This window comes from Mytilus galloprovincialis, chromosome 7 (genome assembly GCF_965363235.1).
Source record: "Mytilus galloprovincialis chromosome 7, xbMytGall1.hap1.1, whole genome shotgun sequence".
Classification (NCBI taxonomy): Eukaryota; Metazoa; Mollusca; class Bivalvia; order Mytilida; family Mytilidae; genus Mytilus; species Mytilus galloprovincialis.
In genome coordinates this window covers 23,926,990-23,941,969 of record NC_134844.1, presented here as the reverse complement: position 1 = coordinate 23,941,969, position 14,980 = coordinate 23,926,990, and the positions used below count along the sequence as shown (strand labels likewise).

The 14,980-nt window shown below is 30.9% G+C and overlaps 1 protein-coding gene and 1 long non-coding RNA gene across 4 annotated transcripts in view; one reads left to right on the top strand and one right to left on the bottom strand.

The window, feature by feature from the left end:
• LOC143082600 (uncharacterized) overlaps positions 1–14,980 on the bottom strand; it is a 53,239-nt gene that overhangs the window by 19,244 nt on the left and 19,015 nt on the right. For both annotated transcript variants that reach the window (XM_076258359.1, XM_076258360.1), the window contains exon 14: positions 12,985–13,384. In XM_076258359.1, coding sequence (XP_076114474.1) covers positions 12,985–13,384 — 400 coding nt within the window. The remainder of the gene's footprint in view (positions 1–12,984; positions 13,385–14,980) is intronic.
• On the top strand, positions 3,930–7,947 carry LOC143082603 (uncharacterized). Of its 2 annotated transcripts, none has more exons than XR_012980420.1 (3): positions 3,930–3,989; positions 4,718–5,550; positions 7,250–7,947. It is a non-coding gene; the product is annotated as an uncharacterized LOC143082603 (long non-coding RNA). The 2 variants fall into 2 exon arrangements; XR_012980421.1 differs by lacking the exon at positions 3,930–3,989 and adding an exon at positions 4,414–4,521.

Below are 14,980 nucleotides of genomic sequence, written 5' to 3'. Positions count from 1 at the left end.
CTGCATACCAAATATAGTTGACCTACCACAGTAGTTCACCATAAACTAGACCTAATCACAAACTCATACATTGTTGAAGACAACGCTGCTGCCGTCGCTGCCAGAAACAGCATACATTTACAAATGCATGAAACTGTAAATAGTACAACTAACTTTAAGTTTAAGTAAAAAAGTTTTTAGTCACTTTTTTGAGACAACAACAGCATGCTTTCCAGATTGTCTTTTTTTTTAGGCCATCATGAATTTTGTGCTCCAATTAGGTGTTATGAGTTCAGCAAACATTGGTCTCAAGCTTACCAGATGAGTAAACGTTATTCCAGATTTGGACTTCTTTCTTTGACTTTCCAAAAAGTACTTTTGATCATACATATATATGTTAACAAGCATAACAATAGAACTAAAATTGCTGAAAAAAAAATATGACTCTACCAGACCCACAGACCAGGCATTTGACACTCCATAGTTAGTTCCGAATCCTTAAAGGTTAATATAAACAGATATTTGCCTTACAAAAAACAAAAACAGCATCAATCCAGATGAAGCTGCTTGGGATGCAGACTCTCTGTGTGATTAAAAGGTTAATAGAAATATTATTCTTAATTTAAAATCTGTACTCAACATGCTGAAACAAAATTAGCATCTTTTCAAGTAATAATACAATAAAACACAATAGAGAGTTGTCGTTAATTGATCAATTCGTCCAGTAGGCAGAAATATGATGCTGAAATGATGGGGAATATTGGTACTTTTAATTGTATAAAGAACTCCAACAAAATATTGTTCATTTTATAAAATGTCAATTCCAATTTTCCTCCCCCACACACCTACTTATAAATTCATCACTGTCGATTTCTCATTCACTATGCATATATATTTAGAAGTAAATCAAATAAAAAACTATCAGTTTCCGTAAATTGATCTCACCTCAGTGAGAACAAAATTAAAAAGAGAAACTATGAAAAGTTGTCGAATGTAATTAGGAATCAGTTTACAAACCTACATATGCATTAGGGAATGAGTGGTTTTGTAACAGTATACCTACTACTTTTCAATGTGACAACAACCCAACAAAACCATAACACATTGCTGATAGTCAACATAAGGTCTTCAACAAAAAAAAGTGTCCAAAAATGTCTAGCTTTTTTCTGTCACAAGTCCTATAGGAAAGTTGTGGATGAATGTAATCAAAGATCTAACACCAAAAAAAAAGATATAGATTAACATAGAATAAGACTGTGTCCATAGTACACATATTGCCCCACTCACACACAATCACTTTCAATGTTCAGACAGTGGACCGTGAAAAAGGGTAAAAACTCTAATTTGGCATTAAAGTTAGAAAGATCATAACATAAGTAACATATCTACTAACTTTCAAGTTGATTGGACAACCACTTCATCAAAACTTCCTTGACCAAAAACTTTAATCTGAAGTGGGACGACGAATGTACGCACACACCATAAAACATAACAATAATATCTGATCAAATTGTTGGCATTGGACAGACACATGCACTTGTGGCTGCTTTAAACTAGGTCTATAGGATCTAAAACTATATTTTTATTCTTTCTTAGTGGAAAAGCATTTTTAATGAGTCAAAATGTTACAGCCTGGACTTGATGTTTACCTAAACTTCTGAAACACAAGGTGCTAATGTTCATTCATTTTCTGTGGTGAATTTTCTTTTCAACAAGGAATGGCTTTCCCATTGTGAGATGTTACAAATTTGCAATACAAAGTTAATGGACATAACATTTGTAAGAGGTTTGTCCATTAATTCTGCTGTCCTCTTCAACAAACACAGTGATGGGATAACAAAGCTTTAATTAATGAATGAGTAACAACTTGGCATTCCTAACTGACATCTGACCATTTCACTACAGTTCAAGTAAACATTTAGAATTTAAACATGGTCAAATAAAAATGTAAAAGCAAATAGGATTTGTGCAGATAAAGACCATTATAATATTATATTTGGTTTGGGTATGAGAGCTTTTGCTGTGTCCAAATTTGAAATTAAATTTTATAAAAAATGTTTTCTTCATTTCTAAAGAAACAATGCATGTAATTTATACATGTTTCTCTTTTCTCGTTTTTTTATATAGATTAGACCAAGGGTCCGGAAACGGTCATATATGCCAGACATGACCGATTTGGAAACTCAAAAGTCCTAAATCATTTATTGGGATTTAGGTCAAATTTTATTTTTCAACAGAAATAATTTCGGTCATTTCGTTGAGATTGAGTTTCAAATCGCCATTTTAAACATATTTTTGTTTTGTTATCAATTTTATGTAATTAAACTGCCACTCCAGTAAAGTGTTATAATCCTGAGGGCCCTCCTAATAACTATATTAATGCCTCGGGGAGCTATTGGCTAATGATCGCTAATCTCTTTACCTGTGTTTTTAATTCACACCTGGCTATTAATCACAAGCTCCGAACTAATATTATAAAGAAATTAAAATTCAATACCAACTGTCTTCATTATTTAATTACTTTTCAGCTAAGACAATTGTCAATTATGATTTAAAATTAAATTAAAACTTGATTTTATTTACGTAGAAAAAAGATTTTTTTCACTACTAACACACATGCTTTGTTTACTATGATACGCATGCCTGAAATTCTCTTCCGCAGATTTGACACTAAATCGTATATTTAAAATGATTTCTTGCTAAATAAAGCAAGTGCAACTATTTTCATTAATATTCTTACACTATTAAAGGTAAAATATTAAAAAACCGATGTTTTCCTGTGAATTTGATAAACAAAACTAATCCTGGGAATAAGTCCGGAATTGTTCGTTTTAGTATTGTCGCATTACATCCGGTTTGAATTTCGACTTCAGAATCGAAAGAAACGTAAGCGATGACTGAGAAAATTACGATTTTGAGTCATTAAAATCATTTTATTCTTAAACTGTTGCCTTCCCTTAATTGCTCTTGATCGATTTTAGGAAAATGTTAGGATAAATCATGAAGTAAACGCGATGCAACAGTTAAACAAGTTCGTTGATCATGCTACGATCAGGAGCATACTCATGCAGTAATGAGATTTTGACAATCTGTTTTTGAAAAGGGGCACCAACTTTTAAGTTATATGAAAATGACCGAAATTAGGTGAAAAAATTTCCGGATCCTTGGATTAGACCGTTGGTTTTCCCATTTGAATGGTTTTACACTAGTAATTTAGGGGCCCTTTATAGCTTGTTGTTCGGTGTGAGTCAAGGCCATACCTTGACCTATAATGGTTTACTTTAATTTATAAATTGTTATTTGGATGGAGAGTTGTCTCATTGGCACTCATACCACATCTTCCTATATCTATGTGTTGTGTGCTAAGCATAATAATTTAGGGCAAGACAAACTTTTTTTAGCCTAATAACTCTTCCTCCCCAAAGCAACCCATTAACAAGAGAGCTGGTGATAACCTGGAGTTATATAAGAGAAATGGATGTTATTTTTCTGAAATTATTTTATTTTTCTATTATATTTTTCTTATTATTATAATATAGAATTAGAATAAAATACCAAAACTTTCATATATTTGTCTGCTGACACTGATTATACCTTTCTACCAAATAAATATGGCCATCTTATAATGATTCCCCCAGCAGGGATTCATCACCCTCTACAAATACCTTTGCCAAACATTTTCTTTAGCCATAATAGTCGCTGATTAGTTGACCAAACAAAGACTCAACAGGACTTCCTGGTTAAGAGTTTAGACTAAGCAGCTGATCCAAGCCCAATACATTCTCTTACCCCTATTAGGGTGTTATAATTTAATTAGAACTGACATCGTTAGCAATCATCTGAATAAAATTGTGACAAACAAGATTAATCTGGTGGAGATTCCACCCCATGACATCAAGACAACGCCCACTTTCATATGTCACATTCTTAACTGTGTCAAGTACTGATTACCCGACAGTTTTCACCTGTTTCATTCATAAATCTGATGGTTACAGCACCAGAAAGTACAGGTGAAATTTCTTATATTTTCATGTAAAACTTAACTTATTTTAAACATGATTTAAATTATGAAAATTAAATAATCTTGGAACAGGTTGGCATAAAAACAGTTGTAGCAACTGAGCTCGATGCATAATCTACGAGAATAAATATTACATTTATGAATGGTTGTATAAATATATTTGTAAATTTACAATCAATAGACCAAAGTATGAATTTATATTTATACTTTTACTTCTTTTTAAATGAATAGATTAGTTATTTGGTACAACAACTGAATCTATGAATAAACATTTTAAATTTGGAATGAATGAATTTAAACAATTTCAGATAAATTTATTTTTATGTCAATAAATAAACCAATTGTAACATTGCTTTTTAAATATGATAATTACGTAAATTAGCATTGCATTATTGATACCCCTGAGATATTGATGAGTGGGCTGACCAAACTATTTATAAATCCATTGATGTTAACTGATCAATATTCTAACATCAGTAAATCGAGAATTACTACAGGCAGAGTAGTCAAGTCATTCAGAGGTAATTATCATTGCAGGACCGGGACTAAAAGTAATATTTTAACTTTTTTGGGTTTATCTTTTTTTAAAATATAGATTGTAAGAATTTTTTTAAAAATACTATTTTTTACATTAAATCTTATAAGTTTGGAATGATATTTCAAATATCTCTGTATAAATAATGAATTTTAGTTTTTGTATTTAACTTTTTTTCACAGGTTAAACTCGGAGGAAAATCACTTCACTTCAGAACTGTGATCAGCACAGGAAATCTTATCAGCCTTACAATAGTTGATATCTTTGATAGCTGAGGAACAATGTATAAGTTTTGACAATTCATACAAGAATTTGACTTGAATTGTTGTAAACTTCAACAAGGGAGTCAAAAAAAATATTGTAAAAATTAAAGGTAATTTACCTTTATATTTTGATCTTATTTACCTGGCGAGAATTCAGCTGGTTCACATAGGACAATAGATCCAAGGTATTGTTTCATGGTGATGAAATTGTAGATATTAGACAACAATCTTATAAAACAATACATTCATGTAAAACAAATGATGACTCCTGTCAACATGCTTGTACCCCCAACAAAACAATTGGAAGGAATTTAACTTTAAAATGTGCTTATATCATGTATTAAACTGCTTTTTAATCCATGAAGACTTTGTTTTGAATGTGCAAATGGAACAGTTGAAGTGCAAATTATAACGAAGAAGTTTGGGAGCCAACTTTGGACAGTCAGCACATAAAGGCCAAAAAATCTTGTTTTGACTGAAATTGATTTTGACAGTGTACATACTACCTGGAATTTACACAGTAGTAATTGACGGGAGTGTGGTATCATGAATTTATATCAAATGATCACATTCATATGTACCATGATTGGTGGTATGGCGACACATCGTCAGAAACATACAACTTGTAATGACCAATTTTCCGACCGTTTAAACAAATGTATGGATACATTTACGCCTTATATAGAACAGTATACAGGGATCAAACCCAAGGATCCGTTCTTACATCATGTTTTTGTAACACATGTTTGCAAGTAAGTTTAATATTATTTAATATTTATGTAAATTTGATAATCCAAGGAATTTTCAGTACATACAGTGTAGCATCTTGATTTAACATTTTTATTTCAATGGCTCTTGGTTTCTTTTTTTATTTTTAGAATTTAAATACATTTGCAAAGCAATCAAAATATTTAAATGTTTCTGTCTTTATAATACTGAAAATGATATTCATATTTTTTTTACGTTTTAATCAAAGTAAAGCCTGTTTAATTAAATAAATGTATAATAACAGCTATATTGTAGCCATTGTGGTATACCATTTGCAGAACAAGGGAGGAACGATTATTGTTGTTAACTAAGAAAATTTGCTAAGCCTTTTTTTTTTTATAAGTGCCCCATTTGTTATTCACAATTTGTATGCATATGACACATGCTTCCTTACTACACATGCTAAAATTAAAATATTTTTGAACAGCTAAAGAGATTAACATATTAAATTTTTACAGAAGACTGCATGTTATAAATATGATGATACAAAAATAGATCAAATTCATAATGGAAGCATCAATTTCAGACTGTGACCCCACAATAACCTGCAATTATTTTGGGAAAATATTGAAATATTATTAATAACAGACATGAATGTGGTCTTGTTAATAATCCAAGATAAGTAGGGAAATTACAAGATATTATAATCTATAATTGACTAAGTAATTGCCCTTTATTTTGTGGTCCAGAACCATATTCTTTTGATATCATAATCAAGAAATTATTGAAAGGTGATTTTTTTTTGTAAAGCAGGCTTAAAATTCCCTGCTTATATACACTATAACTAAGTTCACTAAAACTGATGGATTAAAAAAGAAGAAAAAACCTGCTTCAATAAAGCCTTCAATATTGATTCCACAAATATATGCAAATTAGAATGACAGATGGGGAGCAGAAAATGACACAAGTCAAAGTAACACTGATAATCATCTGACAATTAATTGTTAACTATCCATACAAACAAACTGATGTAATATGATCAGAAAGATCATTCAAAGAGGACAAACATAGAACATGTGTGGAATGTCTTCAAGAGCTTCAATCGAAACTTGGATCCTTTTATATCCGAAAACCTTTCATTTTTATGAAAGCTACTTAAAAGTTAACACAAAAAAACTTCATTAGCATAAAAAAGCAATTACTCAACAAAAGTGACAAGCTGACTTTAAATGATCTGAAACTTAAAATATTACCGAAAAATTAGTGCAAAACAGGTGCATTCTGAGTTTTTGTGGGTTACTTTCCATACATGATTTTTTTTAACTTATAGATTATCGATAGTTTTAAAAAGGGAGGGTGTTTCTCAGTTACAATCTTATTGAATGATAACAGCCCTTAGATGGATGTTATTATGTAGTTGAGAAAGTGTCCAAAGTGTCTGAAAGACCATTAATAAAGAAGTTGCTTATCCTACTTCATAAATTCCTCGACTAAGAAAAACTTTTATCAAGTAGTGTGATATGAAAAATTATCATTAAAAAAAAAAAATATCGAAACAAAATTTTTGAAAATAATTTATTATTCATAAACAACTTTCACCATATCTATTAAATTGTCTAAACCATTGCAGACTGAGTTATAAGAAACAGAGTATTTTTTTCAAAGATTTTATACGTTATAATTTATTGTCAAATAAATGCTATTGTAGTAGGTCTTCTAACATTGTTTCATCTTGTATTTCAGAAATTACAAGAAAATGCTTTTGTGCATACATGTGCTGCTTACCAACTGTAAAACTATAGACACTATGAGCACTGTTCAACAAAAACTTGGACATGATTGGGTAATACAAATCAATCAAATGTGCAATATCCAATCAAATTCATCAAAAAATTTGAGAAATCAACAAATGTCAAAAGACAAGACAAGTGTAGATTTATACAAAAGTAGGGACAAGGATAAAATACTAAGTGATTCAAATGCTATTGACAATGGAGATCAAAATAAGATTCTCACTGAGAAACAAATGACAAATTCTCATTCACCTATGAATGAAGATCTGGCTAAAAGTGCCCTTTTCAATGAATTAATGCATTCCAGTGACACTGATGTGGAAATCATTACAATGTTTGTGTTCAGATCTGCACCTAAGACGACACAACAAAGAAGTTCATTGCCAAATAGTTCAAATGGCGCAGACAAACAAAAACTCGCTTCTGTGCAAAAATATAAGCCATTAAATCTGTTGGAATTGTTGATTTCTTACTGTGGAACTAGCAGCAAAGATACAGACTCTGTGAAATACAGGTTTTTGGCGCAGAATGAAAATTCTTCTGACAAAAATGGAACTGTGAGACATTTTTGTTGGCAAGTGGTTGTAGTAATAACAGTAACAAATTACTTGTACAATGTGCTCAGATAACATAAATATCATTAACAAATGTTCACTTCTCTCTCATCTTTCTACATTCTGCCGTTTTTTTTCTCCTTCATATTAGTGGGTCAATTACAGACTTCAATATATTTCTTTTGAAGTGGGGGGTCAGAATTGATTATAGTTATTTATTATTTGAGCAATGGGTTGTTAGAAACTGCAATACAAACAAGTCATTAACCTTGGGTCTATGTAATATTATATAAATTACTGTCATTTTTCCTTAACTACTTTACACTTTATATTTATTATTCTTCCTCTTGTAAATATCAGCTACTGTAACAGAATCTAAGTAAGTCAGGTCTAGTGCACTCAATAGTCTTGTCCCTCAAGAAAAGTACACCTACCCCAAAACAATAATTCAAATATAGGTATTTTTTTTATAATGATAAAATTAAGAAATAAATCATTTATGTACAATGTATATACAGTAACATGGTTATTTTGTTTGCAGCTTTGCCAAAGTCTGTATACAAGCTTTTTAAAAAATTATATTTTGTTGAAAATTTATAAATTCATGGATTACCTATTTCAATGATATCCACAAAAAACTGGTATCCCAAAAATAATATTAATTCACAGCATAATGGCAATATTGTTAAACTAGCATCATAAGAATAGTCACTTTGTAACTTTTATATTCCTGACATTTCTAATGAAAATAATAGGGGGATTCCGGTTTTTATTGTGGAACAAACATAACACTTGTATGACCAACATTTCTAGTTCTGACGTGTCCATGCATTTCTGTGATCTCAATCAAACAGGATATGGTTCAATTATACATAAACCACAAATAGAACAACCATCAGCAGGTGTTGGTTGTAAGAGTAGTGCAGGGGAGGTTGAATACTAACACAGTATTGTTATGATTGTAATTACCAGTAATTTACCAATTCAGACCACACATGACTGGATACCTATGCACATCCAAGGATATATCCCTTGGTAAGAGATCATTTGGGGTCTCATTTTCAATACACCTTCATGCTCATGGGATGCAGATAATGATGTGCCATTTGAACTGAATCCAAAAATTGACTGATAAATTACACTTAATACTCAGCAACAAATATTACTTTATTACTTATGAAGATGACAAATTAGATGTCAAAATATCCTTTTTCGTATAGACTGACATGCTAAGTTTTTTTTTTTAAATGTGCTACCTCACAAGGAACAGTCCTCAGAAATACATTCCTTTATTCTGACTCAAACAAACTTTTAACAAGTCATTGTTCTTGCTCATACATCATGTATATGATTCATGTTTGGTGAACAATCTACAAAAACAGATTTTAATGTCTTGGTTTGAATCGTCTGCACACATATATGCATGCCAACAAGCTACCAGGAGATCAAAAATTGCCTTTTTCATCATTGTCTGAACTATTTGGCAACCAGTGCAGCCTCAAACTTTTATTATATTATCATTATTAAAGGTATATGTTTTTGTGGTACAAACATGCCAAATTGTACAGACAACTAACTGTAAATGTCATTGCTATCCAAAGACTTTGTTTAGGAGAAAGAGCAAATACAAAGAACAAGGTAAGGGCTGTTTTTGGCCCCCCCCTCCCTATTTTCTCATTTTTCAAATTCTGTTTTGGAAAGCTACTTTTTATGTTAAAACATTCCCTGAGGGTTGAAGTTTGTTTGAATGAACCTCAAAACCATTAATTTCAGAAAAGGGGAAATTAATGGTTTTGAGGTTCATTCAAACAAACTTCATACCTAAGGTAATATTTTAACATAATAAGTAGCTTTCCAAAACAAAATTTATAAAATGAGAAAATAGGGAGGCCAAAATCAAGCCTTATCGTATCTTGTCCTTTAAAGATGGACACACACAAATTACACTATGATCAATATAAATGATAATCTTGCTTCAATAAAGATGAGGGGTATTGTGAAAAAAAATTGGGCCAAATAATACATGATGGATATTTATTCAATTTTCAATGTTTATAAACTATTAAATTATTTCTTTTTTCACCAATTATTTTTTTTTCTGAATGAACACTTTTCATTGTTTATAATACATTTAACATGTTTAATAATTCCCTTTTACAATCAATTATAAATATTGCTAAATACATTTAACATGTTTAATAATTCCCTTTTACAATCAATTATAAATATTGCTAAATACATTTAACATGTTTAATAATTCCCTTTTACAATCAATTAATAAATATTGCTGAATAAACTATTTTATTAATATGATAATCAATTATTTACATTTTTTTACCAATAAGTCTTTAATATTAGTAATGCGGTCATTATCTATACCATCAAAGTTAATCATTTTAAAATGACTATGTCCAGGGCAGCAAGTTTACCACTGAATGTCAATTTTACTTTGTCCTGTCATAGGCTGATAGCAATTTCATCTAATGAAATATGAAATGCATGAATATGTATAATAACAATGTTCATTGCAACAGGTTTAGCACTGAAAGTCAATTTTACATTAACATGTTTAACTTGTGATAAATTTCATTTAATAAAATACGAAATGTATGAATATGCAAAATATTCCTTCCAATTTTCTGGTGAAAAATCGTGACCGTCTAATCAGTACCCATTGTCATACATTCCCATTTGGATAAATACTTTATCAAATATAAAAGAAACAGGAAGCTGGAATCCTTTGGGTAAAACATTTCGTCTATTATATCTGTTATTGATTTGTATGTTGTTATAGAAAATTGTTTTTGTTATCTGTATCATCTTTTGATAATAAAATTGTGATGTATAATTCTGTTTGATCTGCCATATGAAAACTTTGACCTAATATTGCCCTCAGGCTGACAGGCCTACTGACAATATATCTAGGAATATATCAGGGGTCAGAGACAGTACCAGGAATTGGACGTACAATACAGGAAGTTAGATTTATGTTTATTGATATATATAACCATAACATAAAGCTTTCATTCCATGATTTCTATACGCTTTACATTGTTATAATAAGATGTGGTATGAGACTATATGAGTGCCAATGAAACAACTTTGAATGGAACTAAGTCCCATGATACATTTTTAGTTATACATGCATTTATTTGTTCATGCTTTTTAGATAAAACAAAATGTGTTCAATTCCTTAAATACAATGCCTGCAGGAATATTGATAATTACAATGTCGTCAATGCGAACAAAAATGCAAAAATGCTTCAGAGAATTTCTTTACAAATGTTTTGAATTCTAATGTATTTCAATTAGTAAGACCTAAATCTAGCAAGTTCTACAATGTAAGCAACCTTGGAATCATTTATGATGTATACATCCCTAGTCTTCTTGATATTCTTATGAATCCACAAGCCAGAAGCTCAATTTAAAAAAAATTTTAGTTGGATTTTGTTGGCTTGTAGAGAAGAATTTTACATGCCTGGGCTGTTGGTTTTGTGGTTAAGTGTATACACATGACATATATCAACAGGATGGCCATAATGGTATTTTGCAGAAAAAAACCCAGAAACATACTACTTCAGTAACAAGGATAAAGTCTTCACATAGCAACCTAAGTCTAATGAAACAGTCTAAAATATGTAAATTTACATATCATAGGGTTTCCCATAAAGAAAATATCTTTTTCCCCTGAAAAACCTACATCAGTTGTTGATTTCTGTGTCATTTGGTCTCTTATTGAGAATTGTATCATTGACAATCATACCACATCTTCTTTTTTTATATCAGGTATGCTCAAATGTTAAATGAGTCCATAATTCATAAATCACCAGACATGCATTAAAGCCAAACATGCCTAAAGGAAAAGATAAAATTGAATAGGTCCACCTTGCAATATATATGGAGTTATAACATTAGAAGGTTGTGGTTTTCTCCTTCAAATTGTTTCACATTTTGTCATATATAGCAGTCTTTCATAACATACTATAGAGTATGGGTTTTACTCATTGTTGAAGCCTTATTGTAGCTTGTAGTTGTTTACATTCTCATCTACTGGTCTCTGGATCATTATTGTCTCATTAATGATCATACCACATCTCCTTACTTTTATATAACTACAATAATAGATACATGTAGTTTGAAAAATGAAAATTTACAATAAGAGTACATCATTAGGTCTTGCAAATATTAAATCACAGATTACTGGAGAGATGAAACCTTTAGAAAAGTCCACGAGAAGCAACATCAATCCTCTTTAATGCAGAGGAATATATATTTTTCAAAATATTTTGATGTCTCATTGAAAACAAGAATGTGTCCATAGTACATGGTTGCCCCACTCGCATTATCTTTTTCTGTGTTTAGTGGACAGTGAAATTGGGGTAAAAACTCTATTTGGCATTTAAATTGGAAAGATCATATCACAGGGAACATGTATACTAAGTTTCAAGTTGATTGGACTTCAACTTCATCAAAAACTACCTTGAGCAAAAACTTTAACCTGAAATTTGCACTCTCATTTTCTATGTTCAGTGAACCGTTAAATTGGGGTCAAAACACTAATTTGGCATTAAAATTAGAAAGATCATATCATAGGGCACATGTATACTGAGTTTCAAGTTGATTGGACTTCAAATTCATCAAAAACTACCTTGACCAAAAATTTTCACCTGAAGCAGGACGAACGGACAGAAGGACGAACGAATGGAAGCACAGACCAGAAAACATAATGCCCCTCTACTATCGTAGGTGGGGCATAAACAATAAAAAAGGGAAATTATATTTATAAAATCTAGAAATATTTTCCATAACAAATATTCAGCCAAAACTCTTTAGAAGTTGGATTCAGTCATTAGGAATATATTTCTTGTTTTAATGCACACAAAAAAAAAAACAACACATCCTTCATAATTTACTTTGTTCATGAGGATGCTTAACTAAAATATAATCGAAAGCTACAATCTCTACGATGGAAGTTCCGAGAAACAATGACAACATGACAGAAATTAGAAAAAAGACTGCTATAATAGAAACTAATATACAATGGTTCACATTTGCTATAATTATAAACAAAACAAAACTTACCATCAAAACATGATATTACAAAATACAACATAAAAAAATGAAAACTTACCCTGGCTTCCAAGATGGCTGGCATCTCAGGTAAGAAATCATTGACAATGCATTTATACAGGTCTTTTCCACTCTTTGTTGTGCTATCTTTTAACGATTCAGACACAGCTGTCCATTCCTCCAGGGTACAACACACTAGATGCCATCGTGGGTTATGATATAATGGTTTAGGGGGTGGTTTGTTCTCAAACTTCACTTCACTCTCATGTTCATTAGAATCAGTTACATTTAATTCATCTTCATTACAAGTCATATTGGAATTTTCTTCTCTCATTTCATTAAATTCAGATTTTATTTCTTCTTTCACTTCAGTAGATTCAGATTTACTTTCATTTTTTACTTCAGATTCAGATTTAATTTCATTTTTTATTTCCTCTTTAATTCCACCTTCTTGAGATTGACTGAAACAGACAATAATTTGCAATCATATAACCGTATTTTCATGCTTGATTATTAAAGACATAGAATAACCATTAAGAGGCAATATAAGGCTCTTTTTCAGTCTGGAATAACACAATTGATTTATTACTTATAATTGGCTTTAAGTATTTTTAAGTATTCTTAGATAAGTACTTTGTCCTTTGTCTTTATGTAAGATATTTTTTGTTCTTCATGTCTATCTGTTGATTCAAGCCATTCCCAACTGATTTTAGAGTTTCTTATGTTGTGTTCTTACACCAATGCTCCAGGTATAAGGAGGGTTGAGTGTCCACAAACACTTAACCTTGCAATTTTTTTTTATATGCCTGTTCAAAGGAAGGAGCCTGTAATTCAGTACATGCTGTTTGTTTCATTTGTTTTGCCATAATTTAAATCAGGCCATTATCTTTGTACAAGGCTGTGTGATAGTAGACTCATTGGCAATCATATCACATCTTCTTATTATAAATGCTTGTATCTATATGTCTTGGCTGTCTCATTGTTTTGTTAGAGGGCTGTCTAAATAATATTTACACCATGCCTACTTTTATTCATATATTTTTAAAGTACTAACTCGTTCAATTCTATAAAAGAAATTCTAACGATGTCCTTCAAACGCTTTGAGTACACACCCGTGGTAAAATATGAATATATTGCCAGTGCTGTTCCGATTGTACTCCCACGTCATATGCTTTTTTATGAATGAGATACCCGACGTCATAGAACAAGCATTTTACGGGAAAATACACGCTTGTGAATCCGAAAATCATCACAAGGAAACATACACAAATGATGCTAAAATGTGGCAAAAGCCCTTTATTGTACATCATATAAGACATATAAATAAATTATCATTCAAATTCATCCAAAACTGTCTAAATACATTATTTTAAATAGTTTAAGCATGTCACTAATGCAGTTTGCTCCGTTCTTTTACGCTAGTTTATTAGTGCGTTTATTTATGGGAACGGCAAATATTTGCCTACACCTAGAGCGCTTCGATCCAAAAGAATTGCCGTATGTGTCCTATCAGAATCGAAATAATTCATGGGGGCTTGAATATATCTAGATTTTACCACGGGTTGTCCCTTTATGCCGATATTTTACCCCTCGCTATCGCTCAGGGGTAAAATATTTGTCATAAAGGGCCAACCCGTGGTAAAATCACGATATATTCAAGCCCCCATGAATTATTTCTTAAGTAGATTGTTTTTCAGCAGGAATATTCAAATCAATGGGAAGTAACTCTACATACATTTATTATTGCAACAGTGCTTTAAATTTGTAATCTGTACATGACAATCAAAAAGTATACCGACTTCAGTGTAAGAATTGTGGTTATTTTTAAGTTGCTATTCTTCAAAATGTGTCTATTTAGACACAGGTAAATGATACCAAAATAAACCACAGGTGAGTGAACTGATTCTCAAACATTGTTTTTTTAAGAAATTGTTATGCCAAAGCTAATTAACTTAATTTACTTTCGTGATAGAAGTTATTACGTTGTTTAATGCAAATAGTTTGTGAAGTTCATTTTTATATTTCATAATTCCCGCAATATTTTGGTAATGATTTTA